Raw genomic sequence first — 26,185 nt, 5'->3', positions numbered from 1 at the left:
AATTAAATTAAAAAAAAAAAGGAAATAGGCGCTGGAGGTTCCTGAAGAGAGGCATATTAAAATACACAGTGGCCCTTTAAAGATAAAATGTGTTACATGGTGATCAATCAAAAAAAAAATATCACAGGTACCAATGAAGTATTATGAAAAATCCTGCATCTAATATTTAGGATGTACAAGACTCTGCTCAGCTTGGCACTTAAGCTTATGGTTAGATACTACGTGGTTTTGCTCAAGTATATTGAGGCATCAATTTGAAGGGATTTGATGAAAAATTCTGAAAAGGCATCTGCTTATGTGCAAAGCATTCTTGCTAAGGGCACATTATAAAGTAGTTCCCCCCCCCCCGCCCACTTTCCAACACATAAGCTGAATCTTACCAAAAAAATCCATGAGTACTTGGGCTCTTCTTGAAATCAAAAATTTCACTGTACCAATCAGCACTTATTTTATTACAATTCAAAGGGATTTGAATATCAATTCCATTATTAAAAATTTTGAGGGGACTTCCCTGGTGTTGCAGTGGTTAAGAATACACCTGCTAATCAGGGACACAGGTTCAAGCCCTGGTCCAGGAAGATCCCACATGCTGCGGAGCAACTGGGCCCGTGTGCCACAACTACTGAGCCTGCACTCTAGAGCTCGTGAACCACAACTACTGAGCCTGCGTGCCACAACTACTGAAGCCTGCGTGCCTAGAGAACCGTGCTCTGCAACAAGAGAAGCCACCGCAATGAGAAGTTAGTGAACGGCAACAACGAGTAGCTCCCGGAACTAGAGAAAGACCGCCTGAAGCAATGCAGACCCAACACAGCCAAAAATAAATAAAATTAAAAATCAATTTATAAAAAAAAAAGAAAGAAAAAAGCATGGAAAATAATGGAAGCTTATTTTCCCCCTAATTTGAACTACTTAACAAATTCACCAGCATAATTTATCAACACAGAGAAATCTATTTAATATTAGGGAAATTTTAGAAAGAGAAGAACAGCATTCAGAATTTCTGTATTTCATGTTTTTATACATACCACTAATATAACTAAAGTCAGTTTCACAAATTGACAGGAGAAGCAGATGTAAAACTTTAAAAATCGCCCTAGAATTTTAGGCGAGTACATCACTGATAATATCTGTATTATTTGTATAAAAAAAAGGTAATAAGCAGCCAATTTTGTCACGGCCTAAATTTTTGATGTGCTGCTTTAAAATATCTGTGAAACTGACAAGTTTTGCTTGGTTATTTTGTAAAGGAAATCACCACAGCAAACTAAACTTACTGATGAATTGTAAACGTTTCCATTAGAAATGTAAGCTGGGTGAAAGGGTTAAAAAGAAATAAAAATGGGTGGGTTTACATGTTCAAAAACACAGGGGCTTTTTGGGCAAATAAATTAGTTGCAGACACTGGAAGATTGCTTCTCAGGAGGTACATTAAGCATATGACTTCATGGGTAGCTTTTCAGTCCACTTTTTTTTTTTTTTAAGTTTTAAAATTAATTATTAATTAATTATTTTTGGCTGCGTTGGATCTTTGTTGTTACGCGGGCTTTCTCTAGTTGCGGCGAGCGGGGGCTACTCTTTGAAGCGGTGTGCGGGCTTCTCACTGCGGTGGCTTCTCTTGTTGTGGAGCACGGGCTCTAGGCATGTGGGCTTCAGTAGTTGTGGCATGCGGGCTCAGGAGTTGTGGCTCACAGGCTCAGTAGTTGTGGTGCATGGACTTAGTTGCTCTGTGGCATGTGGGATCTTCCTGGACCAGGGCTCGAACCCGTGTCCCCTGCATTGGCAGGCGGATTCTTAACCACTGTGCCACCAGGGAAGCCCTGTATTTTTAATGAGTAGAAAAAAATATATTCTCCTAAAATGAACAAAGTTGGCATCTCTCCCTGGAAAGCCTTAAAGGTAAGACAGGAATGAAAGCAAGCACACAACAATGGCAACAACCATCTGGGATTCTGTTCGTAAAGTACCGCAAAAGCAGGGCTAAGATGTGCTGCTTACATTTTGGTGGCACCATGGTGTTTCCCAGGAATAACATACATATCATACGATCACTAATACCAGAGTATATAAAGAACCCTGATATTAAACCATGCTCTTTACTCCAAACTTGCCTTGGCCCAAGAGTTGATAAAAGCACCTCTAGGAGTAAATGCCAAATTAACAAACCAGAAGTTCCTCTGGGGTTTATTTTTGTACTCCTAGTACCTAATACAGGCACTGAGGAAGAAAGATATTACATCCTAAAGGCTTGAATGAAACACAAGGAAACATTTCTAGAACCTAAGAGCTGTAAAAGATTGAATATTTCTAGAGATATTTAAGCAGTACACTTTCTATTTTAACTTTCACACATACACCTTACCTTTCCTGTAATTTCCCCCCAACCTCCCCACGCCCTCCCCATTCATCGGAGAAAAGGGTTAGAACAAATGATTGTGGAAGGATGTTCCAAATTTGATTGTCCAATACAGAGAGGTAGAATGTGGTACTGTTCCCAGGAAGAACTCCTCAGTAGAGGATACAAATTTCACAGCATGCGTGGTTAAGCTTTGAAGGACATCATTTGACCTATGGATTATCTAAATCCTACACATCAGGATTTAGCCACAAATATGACTTTACATATGTGGCTCTCAAATTATCATTCTACATTCCCTTCTACTCTATTTAAGCCCTTCTATCAGAGATAGGAACCACACAGGCACACAAAGCCCTCTCACTTCTACTCATTAAATTACAGCCAATTTTGAAAATCTTGAGATGTAAAAGACTGGTTGCTGCCTTTCGCACAGTCCACAGATTGCTGCACTGCCAACAGCTCAAGTCTTGTTTTGAGCATTAAAATAACTGAAAGTGGTCACAGGAGTCTAACTGGGCTTGAAGGCTTCCAGTGAAAGGGAATGCACTATTTTCAAAGGAAATTGCATTGATTTGGGGTTTGCCCTAAATTTTAGAAAATAATTTTTCTAAATTATCAGTTATTTTATTATCTAATAACTGAACCACATTTTTCTTTCTTGTAATTTCCAGAGCCACAAAACAAAACAAGAACAACCACGCAGTAAAATAAAAGAATGTTTGGGATGCTACTGAAAGAATCATAAAAATCTCTTATTAAAAATTGAAATAATTTATCCATTTAAGGAAACAAAAACTTACCTAAAGATTTACTCTCTGCTGTCTGTTCAAGTTCCCTGAAAGCACTGTATTTATCACCAGGCTCTATGATGAAAAGACAGAAGCCCAATTAAGGTTAGGAACCTTAAGATCACAGCTCAAGGACATTCACCATAAAAGGTCACCACTAAAAACAAAAATTTACATTCATAGGTTCATGAATTTATGAACTGTTTTTACCTCCAAATGGAACAGTATTTTCAGAGGACTTGTCAGCTGCAATTCCTTTAAACACAGCATATTTATCCACAGAAGCTGATCCTTTAGTTCCAGGAAGTGGCATCAACAAAGAAGGAGCACTAAAAGGGAAAGAGAAGTATTTCTTAATGACGAGAACATTGTCTCCTTACCTTGTCATCAAGGAAGACCTCAGAGTTAAAATGGCACACAGGTACCTAGTTAAAACTCATGGCTCCCTGCTTTAAAAGTTAGAAACTATATAGGTACACCACAAATGACAGAAAACAACATCCTTTTCCGTGAAAAAAAAATATTGAAACAACACTCAAGCAATAATTCTTTTCTTGATTATGTGAAGAGGAGTCAGATCCACGCTGACCATCTAATCATCTTTAAGCCGTAAGAACCACTGGAATGGCATTAGAAATAGATTATTATAGAATGATGACTTCCTGTAATTTTAAATTTAGGTCCATAAAACTGTGAAAGTGAACTGCTCCAAGTACATATACCCAATATTTTAAAGTAAATTATGTTAACCTTAATATAAATTATTCTCTAAAATGGGTTCAGAATGCAGAGGTGGAATAGTTAAGATAAAAATCTATTTATGAAATGCTGTTCAAGCCAAGGTGTAAATTGTCCTTCTTTTGATCACACTGCATCGCTTAGTGGCAGAAGTTCCCACATCTGATAAGCAGCAGTAGAGTTAATACAATTTGCATTTTTACGAGGATCACATCAGCAGTTCCAGAAGCTATCTTTGCAGCAAAACAACAATCACTTCAAAATTAGATAAAGATACTTTTGCCTGTGGACACATTTCCCTGCTGGATGGAAAAATAGTGTAATGAGTAGTATCTGTGTGGGTAATTCTTGGGCGGCTTAAACACAGACTATAAAAGCACTGCCTTTTTTTTCCCCCTTATCAGACCCAGGCAGCTCCCTGGAAGAACCGCCTTTACATATGAATGACTACATTCCACTACTAGTTTGTGTCATTCAATACCATACACACAAGTCATATAAATGGATTTCTATTGAGTTCTTTGCCCTAGAGCAAACATTTTCTACAGTCATTTAAGTCTTCTTATCAGTGGCCTACAAGCAAGGTAAAAACCCTGCTCTCCCACATGCATGCTAATGGGCGTCTGCAGTGCCTGGAGGACTTAGTGCTATCAAATATTATAATTTCACACCAATACCAAACAGCTGCTACATATTTGATCTGGACAAATAGGTCACTGTTTATACAGTATAGGTGGATTTCTAAAAGTTCCATAAGTAATTAAACTACAACATACTGAACAGAATGTTACATAGGAATAAAGGTAATTAATGTCTTAGGAAAAAACCACAAAGTTGAATGATCTGTTTTTTCATGATCACCAACATTAGCTATGGCCCTTTAAAGTCCATGGTAAAATCTTCTACTAAATATGACATTTATTTGAATATTAATTTAAAAATTATTTTCAGAATTGGAAAAAAAACCAGAGGATCTTCAGAGTAATGTAGTACTGCTGAGTGAAGTCAACAAAATAAAATTCCATTCAAAAAACGCTATGACTCAGACTGTAATTTTATGCATATTACAAAGGAAGAATTCATTCCAATTCTTTCCTTAAAGTTTTTATTAAATTAAAAAAAACTGTAATCACCATGAAAGTGTTTATGCCAGTTATATAAAGTAGTTATCTGTTCCAAACGTGCAAATGGTTATTTCTACTGTTTAATACTAACGAAAGGTACTCAGTGAGAGAGGCATACTGTTTTAAAATTTAAGAACCTGCATTCTATTGAAAGATGAGACTTTAGAGAATTTGGCCACAAAAAAGGGCTTTGCTTTTTCTCTGGTGTATCATTTGTGTTTTACAGTTACTTCACGTGGCTGTGGTAGGTGACTTGACTTAGTTGCTCAACCTGCTAAATACACCCATTTAAAAAGCAAAGAAAATAAACCAACTCAAAACTCCTACGCCTTAATCCTTTTTGAACTATTCTATCGTCAGCGCCCCATGACCACTTTGTTTCTTATACGAGGCTCCCCAGTGCCTGGCACACGGTAAGTATTTTCCGAATGGATAAATGAATGATGTTGCTCCCTTCCAGATGCCCTTTCATGCCAGCTCAAGTGCTATTCCTCCTCTGACTTTGACATCCAGTTCAACACTGAGTCCAACCAATTTCTCAGATACATACTTTTAAGTATCTGTAACTCTAAACCCAGGGTAACTCTCATAACCTCACAACAGGATTACCATGGAAGCTGCATTTATCCCATACCTAGTAGCAAAAATCACTTTCACCATGCCACTTATTTCTAAAATGCTTTACAGATTATGTCACAAATCATAAGGCATCCCATAACTGGTGCCTGCCCTTAACTAGTGTCATTTTTTCAGACTAACAATACTCTCGGCTCCAGCCTATTTTAACACCTTACTTGCCTTTTCATCTTCTCAAACAAATAATGTCCATTTTTGCTTAAAAATACTGCTCAAAGTGGTCTCACCTATTTATATCAGATTTAACAAATATCCTTTTAAAATAACTCACAATATGGAATACAGATCATCATAAACTAGGGAATTCATTATACATGAACACACAAACACACCACTGAAGGAGCAATTCTAAGAGAGTTTTATTAGGTAATATAAATACCCAGATAAAACTAACTAACTTTAGAGCAAAAACTGTGCTTTTTGCTTCTGTATTTCTAATGCCTACCCCAGTGTCTGGCACACAGGAGATGCTATGTAAACGTTTCTGAATGAATAAAGAAACAATGAGTGTGGATTCTTAGACATGAACAAAATGTTTTCATGCAAGGAAAGCACAGAAGTAGTCAAGCCAGAACTGAAGAAGAAAAATCTTCAAAGTATGGCTGTATATGAAAGTAAACTACTGTGTGGAGACAATGCCACACAAAATTGCTAATACCCATATATCTCAGGTCTGGCCACCATCTTACAACTTTCTATGCCCAAATTTTAATTTCATCTGCTGAAAGTTTTCTCCCTGAGAAATGAACCATCAATTTGTTAAATTTGGTTTGTAACCTTCATACTACAATATATTCATCCAACAAACCTTTATTAATTACATATCACAGGCTAAGTACTACATACAGAAATATGAAATACTGTCTTCAGGTACTTACAGCCTAGTGAGGGGAACAGTCAGGTAAACCAGTAATGGCAATTACGGCACAGATATTCACAGGCTACCATGACAGTAGAGAAGGAGAAGGCCTTAACTCATCTTAGAGGTGGGGACTGGTAGAGTGGAGTTAGTAAATACTTCCTATAATGAACCGATTTTCGACATGGAACTAGAATTAACTATAGAGAGAATTTCAGATTGAAGATAACAGAATGGAAAAGGCCAGAAGCTTGAAAGAGCACGGTCAGTTTGGCGGTTTACGTGTGTGTGGCTGGAAGTAAGCTGTGGAGAAATGGCAACAGTCAGGAGGGTTGGCAGGAGCCAGATCACACACGGCCTTTTCCCACGCCAAGCAGAGCTGATAGAGTTGATGGCGGTAAAGGAGAGAGAAGGGAGACAAGAACAGCATGTTCCTGATTAGGCGACTGGATATGGTGATTTAACACATTTTTATTTAGCTTTTAGCATAATTTTATGGAGGTAATTTGAGATGCCTTGGGTCATTCATATGTTGCCTTGGGTCATATGTTCTAGATAGCAGTAGAACATATCAATTTGTGCAGAGGAAGAGACCTGAGAAAGAACTGTTGTGTGTCTATCAGGTTAATACGTGTGTGTGCTGGTATAGCGGTCTTGGGAACTCCTAGTACTTTACAGTCACACCCCTCATATGTTTCTTCTATGTGTCATTTACAAGTGTTTGATGTATTCTTAAAATCAGGAGAATAATTCTTTCCCTAATTTCTAATTCTCTATAATGCCTATCCCTTAGTTCTTCTTACAGTGTCTGCACAAAGTGCTAAGAAATAATCAATTGGTTAAAATAGAAAAGATGAATGAAACTGCACAAATAGGAACATAAGAGAAATGGGATATGTACCCTGACAAAAACAAGTTCCAAAAACAACCAAAAACATTCACATTGCTTACTCAAAGACTCATGTGCTCTACTCAGTGGAAGAAGGATTTACTAAGTACTTTTAAAAAATGATGGGGCTTCCCTGGTGGCGCAGTGGTTGAGAGTCCACCTGCCGATGCAGGGGACACAGGTTCGTGCCCCGGTCTGGGAAGATTCCACATGCTGCAGAGCGGCTGGGCCTGTGAGCCGTGGCCGCTGAGCCTGCGCGTCCAGAGCCTGTGCTCCGCAACGGGAGAGGCCACAACAGTGAGAGGCCCATGTACCGCAAAAACAAAAACAAAACAAAACAAAAAGAGTCATGTACCACAATGTTCATTGCAGCTCTATTTACAACAGCCAGGACATGGAAGCAACCTAAGTGTCCGTCGACAGATGAATGGATAAAGAAGATGTGGCACATATATACAATGGAATATTACTCAGCCATAAAAAGAAACAAAATTTAGTTATTTGTAGTGAGATGGATGGACCTAGAGTTTGTCATACAGAGTAAAGTAAGTCAGAAAGAGAAAAACAAATACCGTATGCTAACACATATATATGGAATCTAAAAAAAAAGGTCATGAAGAACCTAGGGGCAAGGCGGGAATAAAGACACAGACCTACTAGAGAATGGACTTGAGGACACGGGGAGGGGGAAGGGTAAACTGGGACAACGTGAGAAAGTGGTAGTGTATATATGGACATATATACTCTACCAAACGTAAAATAGATAGCTAGTGGGAAGCAGTCGCATAGCACAGGGAGATCAGCTCAGTGCTTTGTGACTAGCTATAAGGATGGGTGAGGGAGGGTGGGAGGGAGGGAGACGCAAGAGGGAAGAGATATGGGGATATATATATATGTATAACTGATTCACTTTGTTGTAAAGCAGAAACTAACACACTATTATAAAGCAATTATACTCCAATAAAAAAGTTAAAAAGAAATAATGGAAAGGTGTTGACAACATACTGAATCACTTACTGTACCTAAAAGTTAAAATATTAGAAAACATTAGAAAAATGTTTATGCAACTGTCTATGCAAAAAAACCCCAGAAACCTGAAGGCCTAAAAGCCACTGATCTCAAACAGAAGAGTGACATGGATAAATAATCATATTTAGATTTCTAAATGATGATTTCTGTGGAAAAGCAATAGTATGTTATATTGCAAAATGTCAAATTATGTGCCCCTGCCTAAAAAACTTTTCAGCAGTTGAAGACCTGGATCTAATATAAGAACATGAAGTCATGCCTGGCACAGGTACACTCAGCTGTAATAAATCAGGTTTAGCACAAGCAAAAAGAAATATTGTTAAGCAGGTGTGTACTGGGAGGAAATGGCAGAAGCTGAAGTTTAAAGTGGACAAAGGGGAAGGAAGTTTGAAGAGTGAAAGTAGGAATACACTAGGAATAACCAAGAAAGCATGAGAGTAAGGAGTCAATTCTCTTATTTATACTTAGGCTTCTCATTGTGGATGGCCTCTTTCTCAATTATTAAATACAGTGTTAACTATATGCAACTCTTTTCTACCTGTTTCCGTGCTGAGAATTTGATTTTGAAGAAGCAGGCAACTCTTGGAAATCACTGAATGAGTCATCAAGGGATCCTGACTTGGAAGCATCTTGAAAATCCTGGAAGTCATCTTCTTCTGGTTTGACCACCTAGGTTTCCAGAGGACGTTGAAATAGAAAACGTCTTATGATAAAAAGGTAAATAACAAATCTTCAACTGTCAACCTCAAAGACTACTTTCTTTTTTCAAAGACTACTTTTTAACTTTTCCCATTTAAGTCAAACACCTAATTTTAGAAGAACACCCTTTAGACATAAACATCGACTCAAGTGCTTAAGGCAGGAATGCTGCCTAATATTTTTAAATGCTCTCTTGTACAAACGGTAAAAGACTGGTTTAAACAGTTAATTTATATAATTTTTAAATAGCTGAATCACATTTAATAGATTACTGAGAAACTGCCATCTTTATAAAACATTTTCATCATGTTTGTAAATTACAGAAGTGACACAAGCTTGTTTTAACTCATCACATACATGTATAAAGGAAACCGTGAACACGCACTCCTAATCCCATGCTTAGGAAGTGAGCACTGTTAACAGTTCGTTTTATAGAAAAACGAGATTATATTGTTCTGCACTTTAAAAAAAAATGTAATTACAGAACATGGACATCTTTTCCATGCAGTACATGTACATCTACCGGCATTCATTTTAATAATCTAATAGTTTACATGAACATCTACCGGCATTCATTTTAATAATCTAATAGTTTACCACTGTAGAGATAAACCAAAATTTATTTAACCTTTATTTTGATGGATATGCAGCTATTCCTAATTTTCTACTCTAACAAACAATGCTACAACAAATATCCTTGTATATTTTTGCTAATTTAAGTTACTAAGTTCTGTGAGACTCCTAATCGAGTGACTGCTGGGTCAGAAGATATGAACATTTAGAATTTTGATAGCTATTGCCAAACGTGCCTTCCAAAAAGGCTGTACCAAAAAACCCTTTCCCCTACATTTTTACTGACACTGAATATATGTTTAAAACTTCTTTTGCTAATCTGAGAAGTGAAAAATAAACTGAAGCATCTTAACTTCAGGTTTAGCAGCTTCCTCAAAAGACACAGCCTAAGGATTTAATTAGCTTTATTAAGCTTGATGTTTAAGACATATATGATAAAGAACTATAAACATTTAGCCAAAATTCAAGTATCTTAAGGCTTAAGAAATTTTTTTTTTTTTTTTTTTTTTTTTTTGCGGTATGCGGGCCTCTCACTGTTGTGGCCTCCCCCGTTGCGGAGCACAGGCTCCGGACGCGCAGGCTCCGAACGCGCAGGCTCAGCGGCCATGGCTCACGGGCCCAGCCGCTCCGCGGCATATGGGATCCTCCCAGACCGGGGCACGAACCCGTATCCCCTGCATCGGCAGGCGGACTCTCAACCACTTGCGCCACCAGGGAGGCCCGAAATTTTTTTTTTTTAATAATGAAAAATTAAATGTTGTATTGTTTTGTTTTGTTTTGTTTTTTTGCAGTACGCGGGCCTCTCACTGTTGTGGCCTCTCCCGTTGCGGAGTACAGGCTCCGGACGCACAGGCTCAGCAGCCATGGCTCACGGGCCCAGCCACTCTGCGGCATGTGGGATCTTCCCAGACCGGGGCACGAACCCGTGTCCCCTGCATCGGCAGGCGGATTCTCAACCACTGCGCCACCAGGGTAGCCCTGTTGTATCGTTTTAATACTGCTTAATTTTCACCTCCAGTGTCCATCATAATCCAGCAATCTTTTCTGCATTCATGGAAAAAAAAGGTTTCCTGGATTCATTTTCAGGGATAACTTAGAATATGCACAGCCTCTCCATTTACCTGATTTGCAGGGTAAGTTGACATGAAGCCACTGGAAGACTGGGCTGCAGCTCCCCCGACTGGTCCAACAAGATTAATGCCCATGACTGGCTGTCCGAGGGTGAGGGGCATGGAGCCTGCAGGGCCTGAAGGCATCCCAGTTGGCTGACTCACAGCAGTAGGCAAAGTCATAGGAAAGCCACTTAAAGTTGGAACAGGAGCCACTGGAAACTGATTTAAAGCATCGGGGCTCATGGCAGGAACACCCCTCTACATAGAACAGGAGGAAAATGGAAACATTTTAGGAAATTGCAAACCACATACAACCCAAATCTGGCAAAGATCTGTAGCCCTGGTATGTTTCCACTCTGACTCTCCCAAAACTCAGGAATTTGACACAAGAAAATAAGTTATGAGGTTAATGTGAATCTAATATTTAGCAAAGAAATGGCCAACACATAGCAATTCTGACATTTTCACTCTGACAAGTTTGGTTAATTCACTACAATCAAATCATTTACTATGATTTTGTAATATGAGAAAAACTGCTGCCAGACCGAGTATACTTTATCTATATCTAAGGAATTTTAGACAAGGACTTCAAAGGACAGAGAGTAATTTCATCTATTACTAACTAACTTTCAAGTTCAGAAGGGTTACAGTTAGGTCAGAGAATGTTAATATATTAAAGCCTTTAAACAAAGGAATATTTTGCTAGTATGCACATCATATAAACTGTACATTTTTGAAGAACTGTATCCTGAAAATAATCTAAATTTTAATGTCCAAGGAGTTCTGCAAGGTTGTAGAAAAAAAGGATTCATATTCTCTCAGTTTATATTGGAAAGTCATTTGACCTAACCTTAGAAACAATGTCTACCTGTGTTACTGCTATCATGGCGAGAACAGTATAAAGTTCTTCTTTAGTAAGTTTGCCAGGTGTGGTTCGATTAGCTAAGGCCCATATCTGTCCAAGAGTTTCCCTGGGAAGTCCAGATGACATCAGGATGGGATAAAGTTTAGCAGTATCTATTCCAGTCGGAGTCATTGTGGTTTCTAAAATTTTCTTATATGCATCTATTAAAGGAAAGACCAGATTACAAATGTAAACATATTACAAGTGATTCATCTTTTTTGTTGTCATTGCTGCTTATACAAGAATGATCTTAAGTCAAACTGCTTTAAGAGAACTGAAGCCACATCAAGGGTTTACGCTGCTGTAAAGATATTCAAGTGGAAATATCCAGCAGACAATTAGGGTCTGGAGCTTAGAAGAGAGGTTGGAGCTTGGCCCTACAGACAAAGATTTGGGGTTAAAGGTAAGAGAAAGTCTTATAATTCATTAGTAGATAGTAACAACAATAAGATGGAGGTGGTATAAGCAGATGTTTTGGACTTTAAAAAAGAAGTTGTAGAGTAATGATGGTGGGACTAATTTGAAAATAGCAGTGGGAAGCAAGAATTATACCAATATCACCTTTCTCTTGTCCCAGTGAATTAGAGGCTATTAGAGGAAACATCACTGGGGAAGGTGCTTTGGGAACACAGCCTTTAGAGAAAGACAGGGTTTCAGTTAGAGAGCGGAATAAGTATTTGAAAAAAGGAAGGGACCGTTGGGGAGTTTTTCACTATAAAATGGCCTTTCCAAAGGGCAAAGTGGGAAAGGCTGTTAGGGATAGGGTTGCCACATAAAATACAGGACGCCAATTATTGCATGGGGTATACTTATACTAAACAACTATTTGCTGTTTCTCTGAAATTCAAATTTAACTGGATGTTCTGTATGCTTATTTGCTAAATCTAGCAAGCCTAGTTAGAGGAGTTTGGGGGATGAAAGTAGGGCTAAGGCAGACAGAGAAAAACGCTTAAAGCAAAAATTTTACATCTAGCATTAGATATGGATTACAGGTTAGTAGGCTGACCATAAGAACACATATTTTGGCTAGGAAGTTATGTGTATGTGTATGTTTGGAGGAAGAAGGGAGAAAGAAATACAAGCTGGCAGAAAAGGGACAGAATCCCCAAATATACCAAGATCTAGATTTCGTTTGTTTGGCTTGTAGACAGAGAAGGAGAAGAAAAGATGCAATCTGTCTAACGGGCAGTTGGGAGGAAATCAATTATCTTTTTTTTTTTTTTTTTTTTTTGTGGTGTGCAGGCCTCTCACTGTTGTGGCCTCTCCCGTTGCGGAGCACAGGCTCCGGACGCGCAGGCTCAGCGGCCATGGCTCACGGGCCCAGCCGCTCCACGGCATGTGGGATCTTCCCGGACCAGGGCACGAACCCGCGTCCCCTGCATCAGCAGGTGGACTCTCAACCACTGTGCCACCAGGGAAGCCCGAAATCAATTATCTTTATGTACAACTGAAGTCCCCTGTGGTTTTGGGAAATGAGCCTTGCAATTTGTGATTATGTGATTCTGAGGAAAAGTAGACATTACTAATTTCTTCCCAAAGAACGTTGAGCTACAGGGATCTTGCATGAGTTTTATTTAAATCAAGTGTAGAACCAACCTAGATCAAGTCTATGACCAACAAAGAGAGCTAAAGATCAAAGTTACCTTTAGTTTTTAAGGGGTTTGCAAAGCAAATTGAACAAGTTACAATATACTAAGAGTGATTAACATAATGCCACTGTAATAGTCATTATTCTATGCACATCAACCATGGCTTAAACACACTATTCCCTTGTACCAATTGAATACTACATCACAAAATGTGTACTTCAGTGATTTTTTGGCTCAGCAGTTAATAACATACATAAAGAAAAAAGTAAACAACACCTTCCAATGTAGGAAAAGATGCCACTTGGTCTTTTACTTCATATAGTTTTATATTGACAAAGTCAAAGAATATTTTTTAAATATATAAACGAATCACCAAGAGTTCAGAAAATTATACTAGACATATTAGTACTATTCTTGATGTTATTAATAATCTGTGAAATAAATATTTGATAGTGTCTTTTAAAGCATAATAAATCTAAGAAAAGCTTTTAGATATAAAAGTATATGATGGTCAATAAAACATTATAGCAAAACACTTCTCCTTCCTTTATATAGTTATTTCATACATGAGACAGTCTTTTTTTTTTAATATTTACTTATTTACTTATTTATTTGGCTGTGCCGTGTCTTAGTTGCTGCATGTGGGATCTTTTTTTTTTCTTTAGCTGCAGCTTGTGGGATCTAGTTCCCTGACCAGGGATCAAACCCTGGCCCCCTACATTGGAAGCACAGTCTTAACCACTGGACCACGAGGGAAGTCCCTATGAGGCAGTCTTCAACACTAGATGTATTTAATTTTCTGTACTCTTTTAGAAAAAATAAATAAGAAAAAGTTACAACTCCTTCTGTATATTCTGTAACCACAATAGTCAATTATTTATAACTACATTTACAACATTTAAAGTAAAGTATCCAGATAGGAATCTTGGACAAAAAAGCTCTTTTTACCTGGAACCAAACTTTCATTGTATATCCAAGGAGGCATTCTGGGCTGAACAGGATCCTGTGAGGGAAATACTCCCACACCTAAGAAGTTAAAGAACATTATCTAATGTATATACTGGTCCATGTAGCAGATGGGGAAATCACACTGTGTCATGTTTTTTTAATAAGAAGAGCACTGGAGACACTAAAAAAAAAAAAGTCACCAATACAACTAGAATTTCGTTTCTAAGCAACTCTTGTACACCTATGTCCTAAGGTGTAAACTAAAAATAAACGAACAAAAAAATACCCCTAAGATGTACAAAATCAATATTCTGGATCATATGAGGCTTGTGCCAGTCACATATATTACAAATTAAAGACAAAAACATGAGAGATGATGGTTTAAAGATTACATATGCAAAACAACAATAACCAAAAATGCCCAAGCTTCACTTGCAGCTTTTAACACTTCTTTGCAAAGCCTGATGTTTTAAAATGAATATCACACTGCTGCCTTAGACGTATAGCATTTCTGTTTAAAATGTTTGCTTTTCACTTTGTCTGTAAAATAGCCTCCAAAAGTTTGCCTCCTGGGCTGTTGAGTTTATAAAAATGTGGATCTAATTTAGGCAGCAGTGTGTACGATGAATTTCAGAGACGCAAAACTATATTCTCATTGGTGACTTTTCCAGGTAAATTTTAACTTCTCAACCTTATAGAAGGACAGACAGTTTAAGAAGGGGCAAAAGCTTTTTATAAAATAAAAGGAGAAGAAATTTTAAATCAGGAATGATTCCGATTAAAAAAACTGCTTATCGAAATTTTTTTAAAAGGAATAACAGTGTGTTGAAAGAATTCAGAGCAAAATTGTAGGGGTTAATTAGAGAAAGGAATGCATTAAATATATTTTAAGCAAAATTTTGAATAGCAAAATCAAGCAGCATTCATTTTAAGATTAATGCCTAAGGTGTTAGCATTTGAGCAACATTTGGTTAAATGAACTTTTTGCTGAATATTTCATGAGCTCACCACTCTCCTCAATGGACAGGTTTTGGTCTGAAGTCTTTTCTGCCTCTGCGGTAGTGGTACCACTTACACGTCCATCTACAGCACCCCCGTTATTGGCCGTTAAACTGGGATGGTTCTTACTGGAACCTGGGCCTAGGGCTTTGTGCCCAGCTTCAGAAGTATGTAATTTAATTTGGTCCTGCCCAGATGTACTTATATCACAAGATACTAGGAGCTTCTCCTCCAAGGAAGGGCCTAAACAAACAGCATGAAGGATTATTTGTATATAACTGCAAGCTTCTAATTTTTCAACCATCCATCTCCACCCCCCAAATTCTAAAGGGAAGGCCCTGCCACATGTAATATAAATTTTGAAATAATTCAAGTCCACACATTTGTCTAGGGCTTGAGACACTTCAGCGATTCTAGAGAACTTAAACATCATTATCTACTTTGACTCTCAGGAATTCTGTGAGACAGCAGGTAGGATGGTACAGTGGACGGTGTGCTACCTTAGACATTTGGTGACCTATACAAGATACAGACACTTCCACCAACTATCGCCTATTTCTTCACCTGTCAACCGAAAACGTGTAGATGAGTACACGTCTCCTTAGATTCCTCTCAGCACTATTCTGTGCCTCAAGACACAGTAACTGCCTCCCGCCCCCACAAGTGATAAAACTGAGGTATAGAAATGTTTAAAGATTTGTCCAGGGACAAACTGATAGTAAATGGAGAACCTGGGCTTCTGACCCCAACGTGCTTTATCACTGAGAGCACTTTCTAAAGCAGCTCTTCCCTGGCTCATGACTCTTAAGAAAATGATGGTGGTGATTTCCCCAAACAAGAGGCATCTCCTGAAGAAATCAGTGTGTTCTTAAAGTTCTAAGGTGGTTTAAATAGGTCCTAATTTAGGAGCAGATGTTTCCAATCACTTTTCCAGGATGTGAAGCCCCCAGAATTAAAAAATCTATATTCTTACTTTGGTGAATTTCAATAGTACTCATATATTCAGGCACATGTTTCTGTGCCAACATCACTGTATTATTCTACTTATATAAATGAAATAAATTATCCTAGATTATTTAAAAAATACTTTCATTAATAGTCTAGTAGTTACCTGCTTTCTGCACATTGTATGAGGCTGAAGCAGCAGAGAAATAAGGAAATTGCCCAGAGTCACCATGTAAGGCAACAGACACTGGACTCTGACCTGGAGGGATATACTGTGCTCCAGCCTTCTGAGCATGCAACTGGCCAAGTGGGGCGGTGGGGTGGAAAGACTGAAAAGGCTGGGAAGTGGAAGAAGGCCCACATGTGGGAGCTTCAACAGGCCCCTGCATAAAGTCACTGAATTCTTCTTCATCAAGAAAGGCGGGTGATGGGGAGACAGTTTTAGCAGAATGAGATGATGTGGGATAATCTGCAAAATGGAAAATGGCAATGAAACACACAGAAATGAAAATCAACAGGGGAAAAGAAATTAAGATGTAGTATAACCCCAAAAGAATATACTGAAACATGAATAGCGGAGGTGAATAAGAAATAACATGTAACAACAAACAGAATCATACAATGAATGCAAAACACTTTGATGTCTATTTACAAACAATTTTTTAGTCTTTTTTTTCAACATCTTTATTGGAGTATAATTGCTTTACGGTGGTGTGTTACGTTTCTGTTGTGTATAACAGTGAATCAGCTATTTGCATACATGTATCCCTATATCCCTTCCCTCTTGCGTGTCCCTCCCACCCTCCCTATCCCACCCCTCTAGGTGGTCACAAAGCACCGAGCTGATCTCCCTGTGCTATGCGGCTGCTTCCCACTAGCTATCTATTTTACATTTGGTAGTGTATATATGTCCATGCCACTCTCTCACTTCGTCCCAGCTTACCCTTTCCCCTCCCTGTGTTCTCAAGTCCATTCTCTACATCTGTGTCTTTATTCCTATCCTGCCCCTAGGTTCATCAGAACCATTTTTTTTTAGATTCCATGTATATGTGCTAGCATACAGTATTTGCTTTTCTGACTTACTTCACTCTGTATGACAGACTCTAGGTTCATCCACCTCACTACAAAAAACTCAATTTCATTTTTAGTCTTTTTTAAAAAGAGGTTTTATAGCTATTTTGCATTTTGTTCAAAAACAGAAAAATGTAAAACTCAAAATTTCTTTCCTTCTTTTATTAAGTTAGCACTTATTTTTTTTCCTTGAGACCATTAATAATTTACATCAAAGTGGTGATTATTTTTGAAATCCTATTGATCTATTTATCTGGATAATATTTTCTCAAACCAATATAAATAAGAGAACCTACCTATATGCTACTGAATACATTTTAGACAGATATATACTGATGATTAAATTTCATTATGCCAGTAAAAAACAATGCATGACGCATACTTGTAATTTTTGATAAATCATGCCTAATCCATACACTTAGCATAGTTCATATTTCATATGAGGATGAAACTTACTGTGTGGGGAATGAAAATGACAAAGGCAACAAGAACATCAAACATATTACCAAAGTGATATTTTCTTGTGAAAAGCATCAAAATTAGGACATCATAAAGTGCTAAGTCAAATAACTCAACAGCCAATTTAAGAAAGGAAACCCTAAGAGCTATGTTTAAAAGATCTTTGCCTCTAAAAGATATAAACATCACTGTGGCTTTTTACTGTTAAATATGAGATTCACTTATGTAATAAACCTTCTCTACAGGGATTATGTTTAATACTAGGCTCATTAACCGTACTATTATTGTTGCTTCTTCACATTTTTAACTTCTTTGTATTGCTTTCACATTTACTAAAGTCTAATGTCACAAGGAGCAGTCTTTTTTAAAAAAGGCTCTCATTTGAAAAATGGGGACACTATGTGCTTCTCTTTTGGACCCTTCTCTTCTGGATCCATGAAATAAAGCCTGGAAGCATTAAAGTTCTATGAAAGATGCAAAATGAGTATGCAAAATTACTGCCTTAATGAATTTTGTTTAAAAAAAGCCATGTCATAATGAATCCCAATCCTCCCAATAATGGTTACTGAGAGTGTGTATTTAAGCTCTCAGTTTGGGTTCTCAGATCAGTACTGGTAAGAAAGTAGTAACAATGCAAAACTGACAGCTACTATGGATATAGTAGCTGACTGTTTAGGCTAAACCAAATTTTTTTCTTTTCTTTCTTTTTTTTTAGGCTAAAAATTTCTTTGCATTTGACTGGAATTATGTTAATTCTATGTGGTATATATTTTGGCTTAGAAACTCTTGTAGCTATATATATATATATATGATTAATAAGAAGTATAAAAATTATGTGATACAGTTTGTATATTCAATATTTTAAGATAAACAGTTGATGGGCGTTTATGCCTCTGGTGGTAAAAAGGCTGGAAACTTTTTACATACTTTAGGCCTAGGTTTAAGACCCTAGCTGGAGAAGCTCTGGAAATTCCTTGGGCTTGCTTCAAAAAACTTTTTCTCGCGAAGCATGAAGCAGTTAACTAGAAACAGTTAACTGCACACATGTTGATTGAACTCAAGAGATTACTTGAATATCAAAACACCAATTTATTACTTAACAATGAAGTTGTTAAACCATACCCAGTTGTCCAAAGGGGCCATTCTATATGGATAGAAAAGTATGTGACCTAACAATGACCATTCCTCTCTGCCTTCTTCTCCTTTATCTAAGTTCCATGCTGGGTCCAGTTTTACCATTCCAATGACTATACTTAAATGACTTACTGGCTTATTCAGCTTATAGTTTTCATTTTTAGGTATGTTTTTCCTTTCTGAACTCATTCTGATTGCTAATATCCATTCCCTTTTCAATATCAGTATATATTTTACTTTGGGGCATATTTTTGTAACGATAATCTGAGTATATAATCTAGCAAGTGAAATTAATAGCACAGAGGCAAAGCTGTCCCAGAAAGTCAAGAACTCGTTACTGTGCCAATATTAGATTATGCCCTCCTGATATCACCTATAAAAGGTACCTATAAAAATTGTCAATGTAATACATGCCTGCAGAAAATAGCACTTGCTGAATGATTCATGAAAACTATTCACATATGTTATTCTTAAAATTAGCTGAGAATAAAATGTCAAAATGTCAAATTTAAAAAAAGGATGTGGTAACAGTTATGTGAAGATAAGACTCATTTCAACTGCTAAATGTTTAAAACACATGCAAAAACCCCCCCCCAAAATCTCTCTTTACCCTGCTCTATTAGGTACTTTTCTTTTGCTTATTTGATGGTAAATGAAAATAAAAACTACAAAGGAACGTATTTTAAAAACTAAAATTTCATGAGAAATATTATTTAATCCACGACTTTTTTAAAATTGGAGTATAGTTGCTTTACAATATTGTGTTATTTTATATTGTACAGCAAAGTGAATCAGCAATACATATACATATATCCCCTATTTTTTGGATTTCCTTCTCATTTAGGTCACCACAGAGCACTGAGTAGAGTTCCCTATGCTATACAGTAGGTTCTCATTAGTTATCTATTTTATACATATAAATCCATGACTTTTTAAAGGAGTCATTTAGAAAATTTGTAAGTTGCGTCACATTGAATAAAATCTGAACTAGTACATCAAAAGTAAAACTATTTTAAAATAATGAGAATGGTAAACTCCTTTATTACATTTGCTTTTAGTGAATGGATTTTACTAACGTTAACATACTCATTTATACAGAAGATTTACAAGTAAAGTTGTCATACTGACATTTACTAGAAGACGAAGAGGTTTCTTCCCCCCAAGACTGTCTAGACCAGAGCTCTTAACCCACTGTAAATTTTAAAACATCCAAATCTGTACTTAGCTTGAAGGAGGAGTTCAACATTCACTCTCCGCACACACACATAATGGTCAATTAAACACACAGGGACTATATGTCACCTTCCAACAAAAGAAAAATTTTAAATTACAACTACCTGGTTTCTTAGGGTGTGATGCTGGAGTAGGATGCATCTTAGCATCTCTGGAAAACCCATCTAAGTTTCCTTTTATGGCTTCCAAAGCATCATCTCTACTCTTCTCTCCTGTCTGGGAGACAATAAGTGTATATATATTTCTTCACTTGTCTCTCACACTTCGTCCTAATCCACATAAGTTGAAAGAAAAGTGCAGATATTCATCAATTTACAATATTTTTACCACATACTTCGGATAGTGAATTTTCCAAGTCAGAAAAACGTTGACATAAAGTGAAGGCGTAAAACAACACTCTAAAGAAGATTATTTTTTTTTTTTTTTTTTTTTTTTTTTTTTTTGCGGTATGCGGGCCTCTCACTGTTGTGGCCTCCCCCGTTGCGGAGCACAGGCTCCGGACGCGCAGGCTCAGCGGCCATGGCTCACGGGCCCAGCCGCTCCGCGGCATATGGGATCCTCCCAGACCGGGGCACGAACCCGTATCCCCTGCATCGGCAGGCGGACTCTCAACCACTTGCGCCACCAGGGAGGCCCTAAAGAAGATTATTAAAAGGCCCATTTAGAAATACTTTAGGCTAACGCTGTTAGATATTAAGTATCCAGTATTAATGCTTCCCAAGAAAAGATTACAAGCATTCCAAAGGCAGAAAACAAGAGTTGAGAAGATAATGGCTGCTATCCCATTCCCTTCAACAATAAAGTATCTTTACAGAAAAAGAAAAGTCCTTCGCTTTCGGACTTAGACAAAACCAAAACGAATCAACCACAGCCTCAGCTTGCGCTGGTGCCCACGTAACAAAATCCACTAAATGACTGAGAAGAGGCACATTCGGGGGGGGGGGGGTACGCTGTGTGCTGGAAAACGTTACCTTGGGTTTCACACTACTCAGAAGTCTGAGCTTTTGCTTCTGCTCTTCAAACTGGCGTCTTTTTCTTTCTTCTTCTAAGAGCTTTTGCTGCTGTTCGAATCGTTTTCTGAAGGAAAAACAATCTAGTAAAGAGCCAGCTTTAGGAATTATCAACTGTTATATTCATATTTCTTCTACAAAGTCATCTTGCATTTCTAGAACTAAAAAACTTCACTGATAATTATATCTAATTTTCTGAAGACAATCCTATTTCACCACTATATTAATTTCCAAATATATGAAATAAGTCTAAGAAGTGATTTACCTAAATTGTAGACGTGAATTTATTTCCTGTCTCATTTGCAAGGGGAGGAGACAACATTTGACATTCAAAGTCATTACAAAAAACAGAGAGGGATGTAGACGAAATAAAAACACTCTTTGCTCTGCATACAAAAAAGAAACTTCTACTTGAGGAGGCGGTATCATACATGGGAAAGAGCAGTGGTTCTGGGACTCAGGGGGCCCACACTTGGGTCCAGGTCCTACTGGTAACTGTAACCCAGGCTGACACCTGCTTATTTCTTTGGACCTCACTTTCCCCAGATGTAAAGTCAGAGGATTGAATTACAGGGTCTCTAAGGTCCCTTCTGGCTTTACACTTTTAAATAATAAGAGTATTCTAAAGAGGTTTAAGGGCACCATAAAGGCGCCGTGACTGCTGCAGCTTCAAATCTGCACTACAGATCATGTGACAATTGTAAAATTGATTGCTATCCAGTATCTTTATCCTTGCATCCTGAGATCTCTTACTGCTGCTCCTCGGCAAACTGCTTCTGCATGTCTGGAGTGTACTGTGGGCCTGGAGGACGCATTCCTAGGAATGGTGCTTGTCCCAGGTAAGGCATGCCTCCTGCTGGTATTGGTCCCATTGGTATCCCTGCCTAGAAAAAAACAAAGACTTAAGCTTAAAAAAACACAATTTCTCCTTTTATCCTTTTTTTTTTCCTTTGGCTGCGCCGCACAGCATGCAGGATCAGTTCCCCAACCAGGGATTGAACCCGTGCCCCCTGCAGTGGAAGCACGGAGTCTTAACCACTAGACCACCAGGGAAGTCCCCACAATTTCTCCTTTTAATTACTACAAAGAAATACTGTAACTTCCATAAATTTTCTTATTTTTAATTAATGAACTATAGAAAGGCATTTTAATAGAATATGTAACATTATTTATTAACGAACTATATAAATGCATTTTAATACAAGATTCAAAGAACACAGGCTAAAAATGAAAAGCTCCCCTTAGTATCTTGCCCCTTCCATTTCCTTCATGTCTTCGAGGGGACCACCACTGCTAGAATAGCCTGAGGGTGTGTGTGTAAAATCTTTCAGTCTGTGTGTGTAAGGCCGTGTATGTGTACAACTCACAAGTTATATCTGGTGAGTTCACTGATCCATAATCTTTGAGAAGAGGTATCATATCTTACATGTCTCTGTATTTCCAGCAGTAGATAAGCGCCTGGTATATGGTAGTTATTCCACAAATGAGATTAAACAAATGAGATTAAACATGATTTTCCAATATGATAGGATAATGATTATTTTGATATTCATTATCATAGGCTTGGCTATCCAAACTTTTACAGAAAATATCAATAATAAAAAAAATCAATAGTAAATGACATATCAATACAACAGTATAAAGTTTACTGAAGTGTCCAGAAGTAAGAATGGTATTACAACAGCTAACCACAAAATCTAATATGAATAATGATGAGGATGAAAATGATGGCAATGGATAATTTTTACTGAGTGAAAATTCCTCTGTTATTCAACGTTCTCCCTGAAAAGTTCTCCTTCAGTTCCCTAACTTGAAACTTGGCTGTCCCTGGAAGCCCTCTCATTTGGAGATTGCTACTTTTCTTCCAACATTTCCTGTAGACGGGCAATATTCCTCCTTGCTTCTTCTAAACCCTTTTCCTCCTCTTTTCCTTCAAAAACCTGAACGCATTTTAATTTCTTGCCCTCAGACTTCATCATTTACTGTCCTAACTTGTTGACGTCATCTACTGACCTTCAACTCCCTCACTCTTCAACTAAAGGCTTCAGAACCTTGCTATGGTCCATTCCACTCCTAAACTGCTCTTGGTGATGTCAATAATCATATGGATGACTCATCTAACACTGTGGCCTTGCAGGTCTCCTCATCACAATCATGTCCAACATACCATTCCAGTTTCCCATTCCACGGCCATCTCCCCTGATCATCCGCCCCAGTAACGGCATCATCTCCAAAACCTTGATTTTAAACATCCCAACACTTGACCACCACCTTCTATCCTTCCAGCTCGTGTACTCCAGCAATTCTCTTATTTCATTAATACCTCCCTCCCATCCATTAATCTTACCACCTTCCCACTGTCCATCATCCTCATCATGTCCTCACTTCCCTTCTTGCTCAGCTTAGACTCCAGGATTCAATATTAAATGCCTCTGTAAACATCCTTAGCTCCCTTACCTCTGGCTTCCTTGGTATGGTCTCCTGGGAAACCTCATTCCTGGTTAGTCAACTAATCACCTTCTCTTATCCTTACAACCAAACCATTTAACCTTGCTGGAGAAAAAAACCTTGATGATTCACCTTAAATTCCTGACTACAGATCTCAAATGGATCCCCAACGCAGGAGTCTTATGAGGACTCCTACTATGTAAGATTTCAACCCTTTGACATTTCTTGAGGTTTGCTATGGCCCAGCATATTTCAATTTTAATAAATATTCCATGTTTGCTTAAAAAGAAAGTGTGTTTTGCAATTGTTGGGAACAGTGTCGTATTTATCCACTAGTCAAGGTTGTTTAAACCTGAATCTTTACTGATTGTGGATTTGTCTATTTCACCTGTTTTTCTGTCAGTTTCTGTCTTATACATTTTGAGGCCAGGTTATTAGGTGCATACAAACTGTTAATCTTCCTGGTGAATTTAATCTCTCATCAAAATGAAATATCCTCTTTACCTCCAGGCTTTTAAGGCTTTTTGCCTTAAAGTATATTTTGTCTGATTTTCCTTTAACAGAAATCATGTTACTGTTTCCCTCAAATAAAAAGGTATTCCTTTTGAACTTATCCAAAATACCTTCTTGTTCTGAACCTTTACCGAGACAGTGGAAGATTGTTTTAAGGTCTAGAAGTAATATAATATGTGTAAAGCACCTAGAACACTGTCTAGTACGTATAAGTAAATAACAGCTATGACAGAAATAATTATCTTTATACATTAGAAATATACTTTATACATTAGAAACAATACTAATGACAGAATAGAACACTTTCAAAACAGTAATGATTCAATTTTTTTCTGAAACAAAATAAGATTCCTCAAGCAAATACAGAATTAAGCAACTAGATAAGAAAAAAAGAACACAATAGTTATAGGTATCATTTTACTGTGTTCCTGCCATATGTCAGCTATAGAACTAGGCATTTACATACAGTATTCTCAATATATGTGTAAGATCATCAGAATTAGGGATATTTCTGATAATGATCAATAAGAAGACCTTAGTAATAACACTTATGAAGCCCGTACTACGTTCCAGGGACTTTTCTAAGTGCTTTACATGTATTAATTAATTTAATCCTTACAACAAATCTATGCAGTAGGTGCTACTATTATTCTCATTTTACAGATGAGGAAATTGAAGCAGAAAATAGTTAAGTATCTCACTCATTACTGGCAAGTGTCAGAGCCAGGATTAGACCCAGGCAGCTTCTAGTCCCCAAATCCATGTTCTCCATCATTATGCTATGCTCCCTCTCCAGCTACCAACAACCACCATAAAATTCAAACTTAAAATTTTAAAAAATATTTTTTTCTGTTTCTATTCATGTGCTCAGACACATACCTGCTCAATAAATACTAGCAGCCTGGAAGGCTTATGAATGGTTTCTAGTACTTTATAACTGGAATTCCAAGTAATATTGCTTAATTACTAACACTCTCTATTCTAAATCTTGAGTAGTAATGGCTATGCATACTTATTTTTAATCACACTGTGGTTCTCTTGATGCTAAAAATTAGTGCCAGAGTCCTAGTATTACATTTCTTTTTTATCCCCAATCTATAATTTAATCAGTTCCTTATTTTTTCCAGTTTTATTGAGATGTAACTGACATATAATACTGTATGAGTTTAAGGTGTGCAACATGTTAATTTGATACACTTGTATACTGCAAAATGATTAACACCATAGCATTAGCTAACACCTCTGCCATGTCACATAATTACCATTTCTTTTTTGTGGTAAGGGATTAAAATTTCTTTTTAAAATTTTGACTCAGTTTACTCAAGGCACACAAAACAAAAGAAACCACCCAAGTCATATAGGCTAAAAGACAAAATGAGACATTCCACAAAAATAATAAAGAATGCAGGAAGGTGTTATTATGCATATTACCTTTCTATTTACACAATTCTGTTCTTCAAGAAGATTCAAACTTGCTAAATGGCATTTTGTGTTTCTCCTTCTCCTGAAAAGTAACTTTATACATTTCATAGAGTCTAATTTTATACATTGTTTTGAAATCTAGATAAACCAAAAGGTTAAGAGACACTAATCCTTAGCTATACAGTGAGTGAATAACACAACAAAAGAAATAACTCAGAAATCTCAGATACATCCAATAAGCTACTAAGAAGACTAAAAGATAAAGAAGTTCACCCCAAGTTGAAGGCTACTGAAGGCTACTGAAGATTTGAGTAAGTGGAGAGGTACGACAGTAAGACTGAAAGAGTAAAAATGTCGATTTCTTTTTTTAAATTTTTATTTATTTAATGTTTTAAAATTTACTTATTTAATACATATTTAAATTATTTATTTATTTATTTAATATTTAATTTTTTAATATTTATTTTATTTTTTATTTTTGGCTGCCTTGGGTCTTTGTTGCTGCGCGTGGGCTTTTCTCTAGTTGCGGTGAGCGGGGGCTACTCTTTGTTGCGGTTCCTGGGCTTCTCATTGGGTGGCTTCTCTTGTTGCAGAGCACGGGCTCTAGGCGGGTGGGCTTCAGTAGTTGTGGCACTCAGGCTCAGTAGTTGTGGCTCGCGGGCTCTAGAGCGCAGGCTCAGTAGTTGTGGCGCACGGGCTTAGTT

At 37.4% G+C, this 26,185-nt stretch overlaps 1 protein-coding gene across 11 annotated transcripts in view; it reads right to left on the bottom strand.

Moving 5' to 3' along the window:
• Positions 1-26,185, bottom strand: part of SYNRG (synergin gamma) — a 95,405-nt gene that overhangs the window by 44,957 nt on the left and 24,263 nt on the right. For 9 of the 11 annotated variants that reach the window (XR_009530464.1, XR_009530466.1, XR_009530467.1 and 6 more), the window contains exons 4-14: positions 21,852-21,982; positions 21,060-21,165; positions 20,193-20,304; positions 16,358-16,660; positions 15,256-15,489; positions 14,248-14,325; positions 11,675-11,871; positions 10,816-11,064; positions 8,961-9,091; positions 3,358-3,476; positions 3,160-3,222 (exon numbers count right to left, since the gene is read on the bottom strand). Coding sequence is in view for 1 of the 11 variants with exons in the window: in XM_060082866.1 (XP_059938849.1) it covers positions 3,160-3,222; positions 3,358-3,476; positions 8,961-9,091; positions 10,816-11,064; positions 11,675-11,871; positions 14,248-14,325; positions 15,256-15,489; positions 16,358-16,660; positions 20,193-20,304; positions 21,060-21,165; positions 21,852-21,982 (1,723 nt within the window). In the remaining 10 variants the exon portion in view is untranslated. The remainder of the gene's footprint in view (positions 1-3,159; positions 3,223-3,357; positions 3,477-8,960; positions 9,092-10,815; positions 11,065-11,674; positions 11,872-14,247; positions 14,326-15,255; positions 15,490-16,357; positions 16,661-20,192; positions 20,305-21,059; positions 21,166-21,851; positions 21,983-26,185) is intronic. The other 2 variants (XR_009530468.1, XR_009530471.1) reach the window with 1 other exon arrangement.

The sequence above is a fragment of the Mesoplodon densirostris genome, chromosome 18 (assembly GCF_025265405.1).
Source record: "Mesoplodon densirostris isolate mMesDen1 chromosome 18, mMesDen1 primary haplotype, whole genome shotgun sequence".
NCBI classification, from domain to species: domain Eukaryota; kingdom Metazoa; phylum Chordata; class Mammalia; order Artiodactyla; family Ziphiidae; genus Mesoplodon; species Mesoplodon densirostris.
Note: the sequence above shows the minus strand (reverse complement) of the source record. Positions and strands in the feature narration are given on the sequence as shown.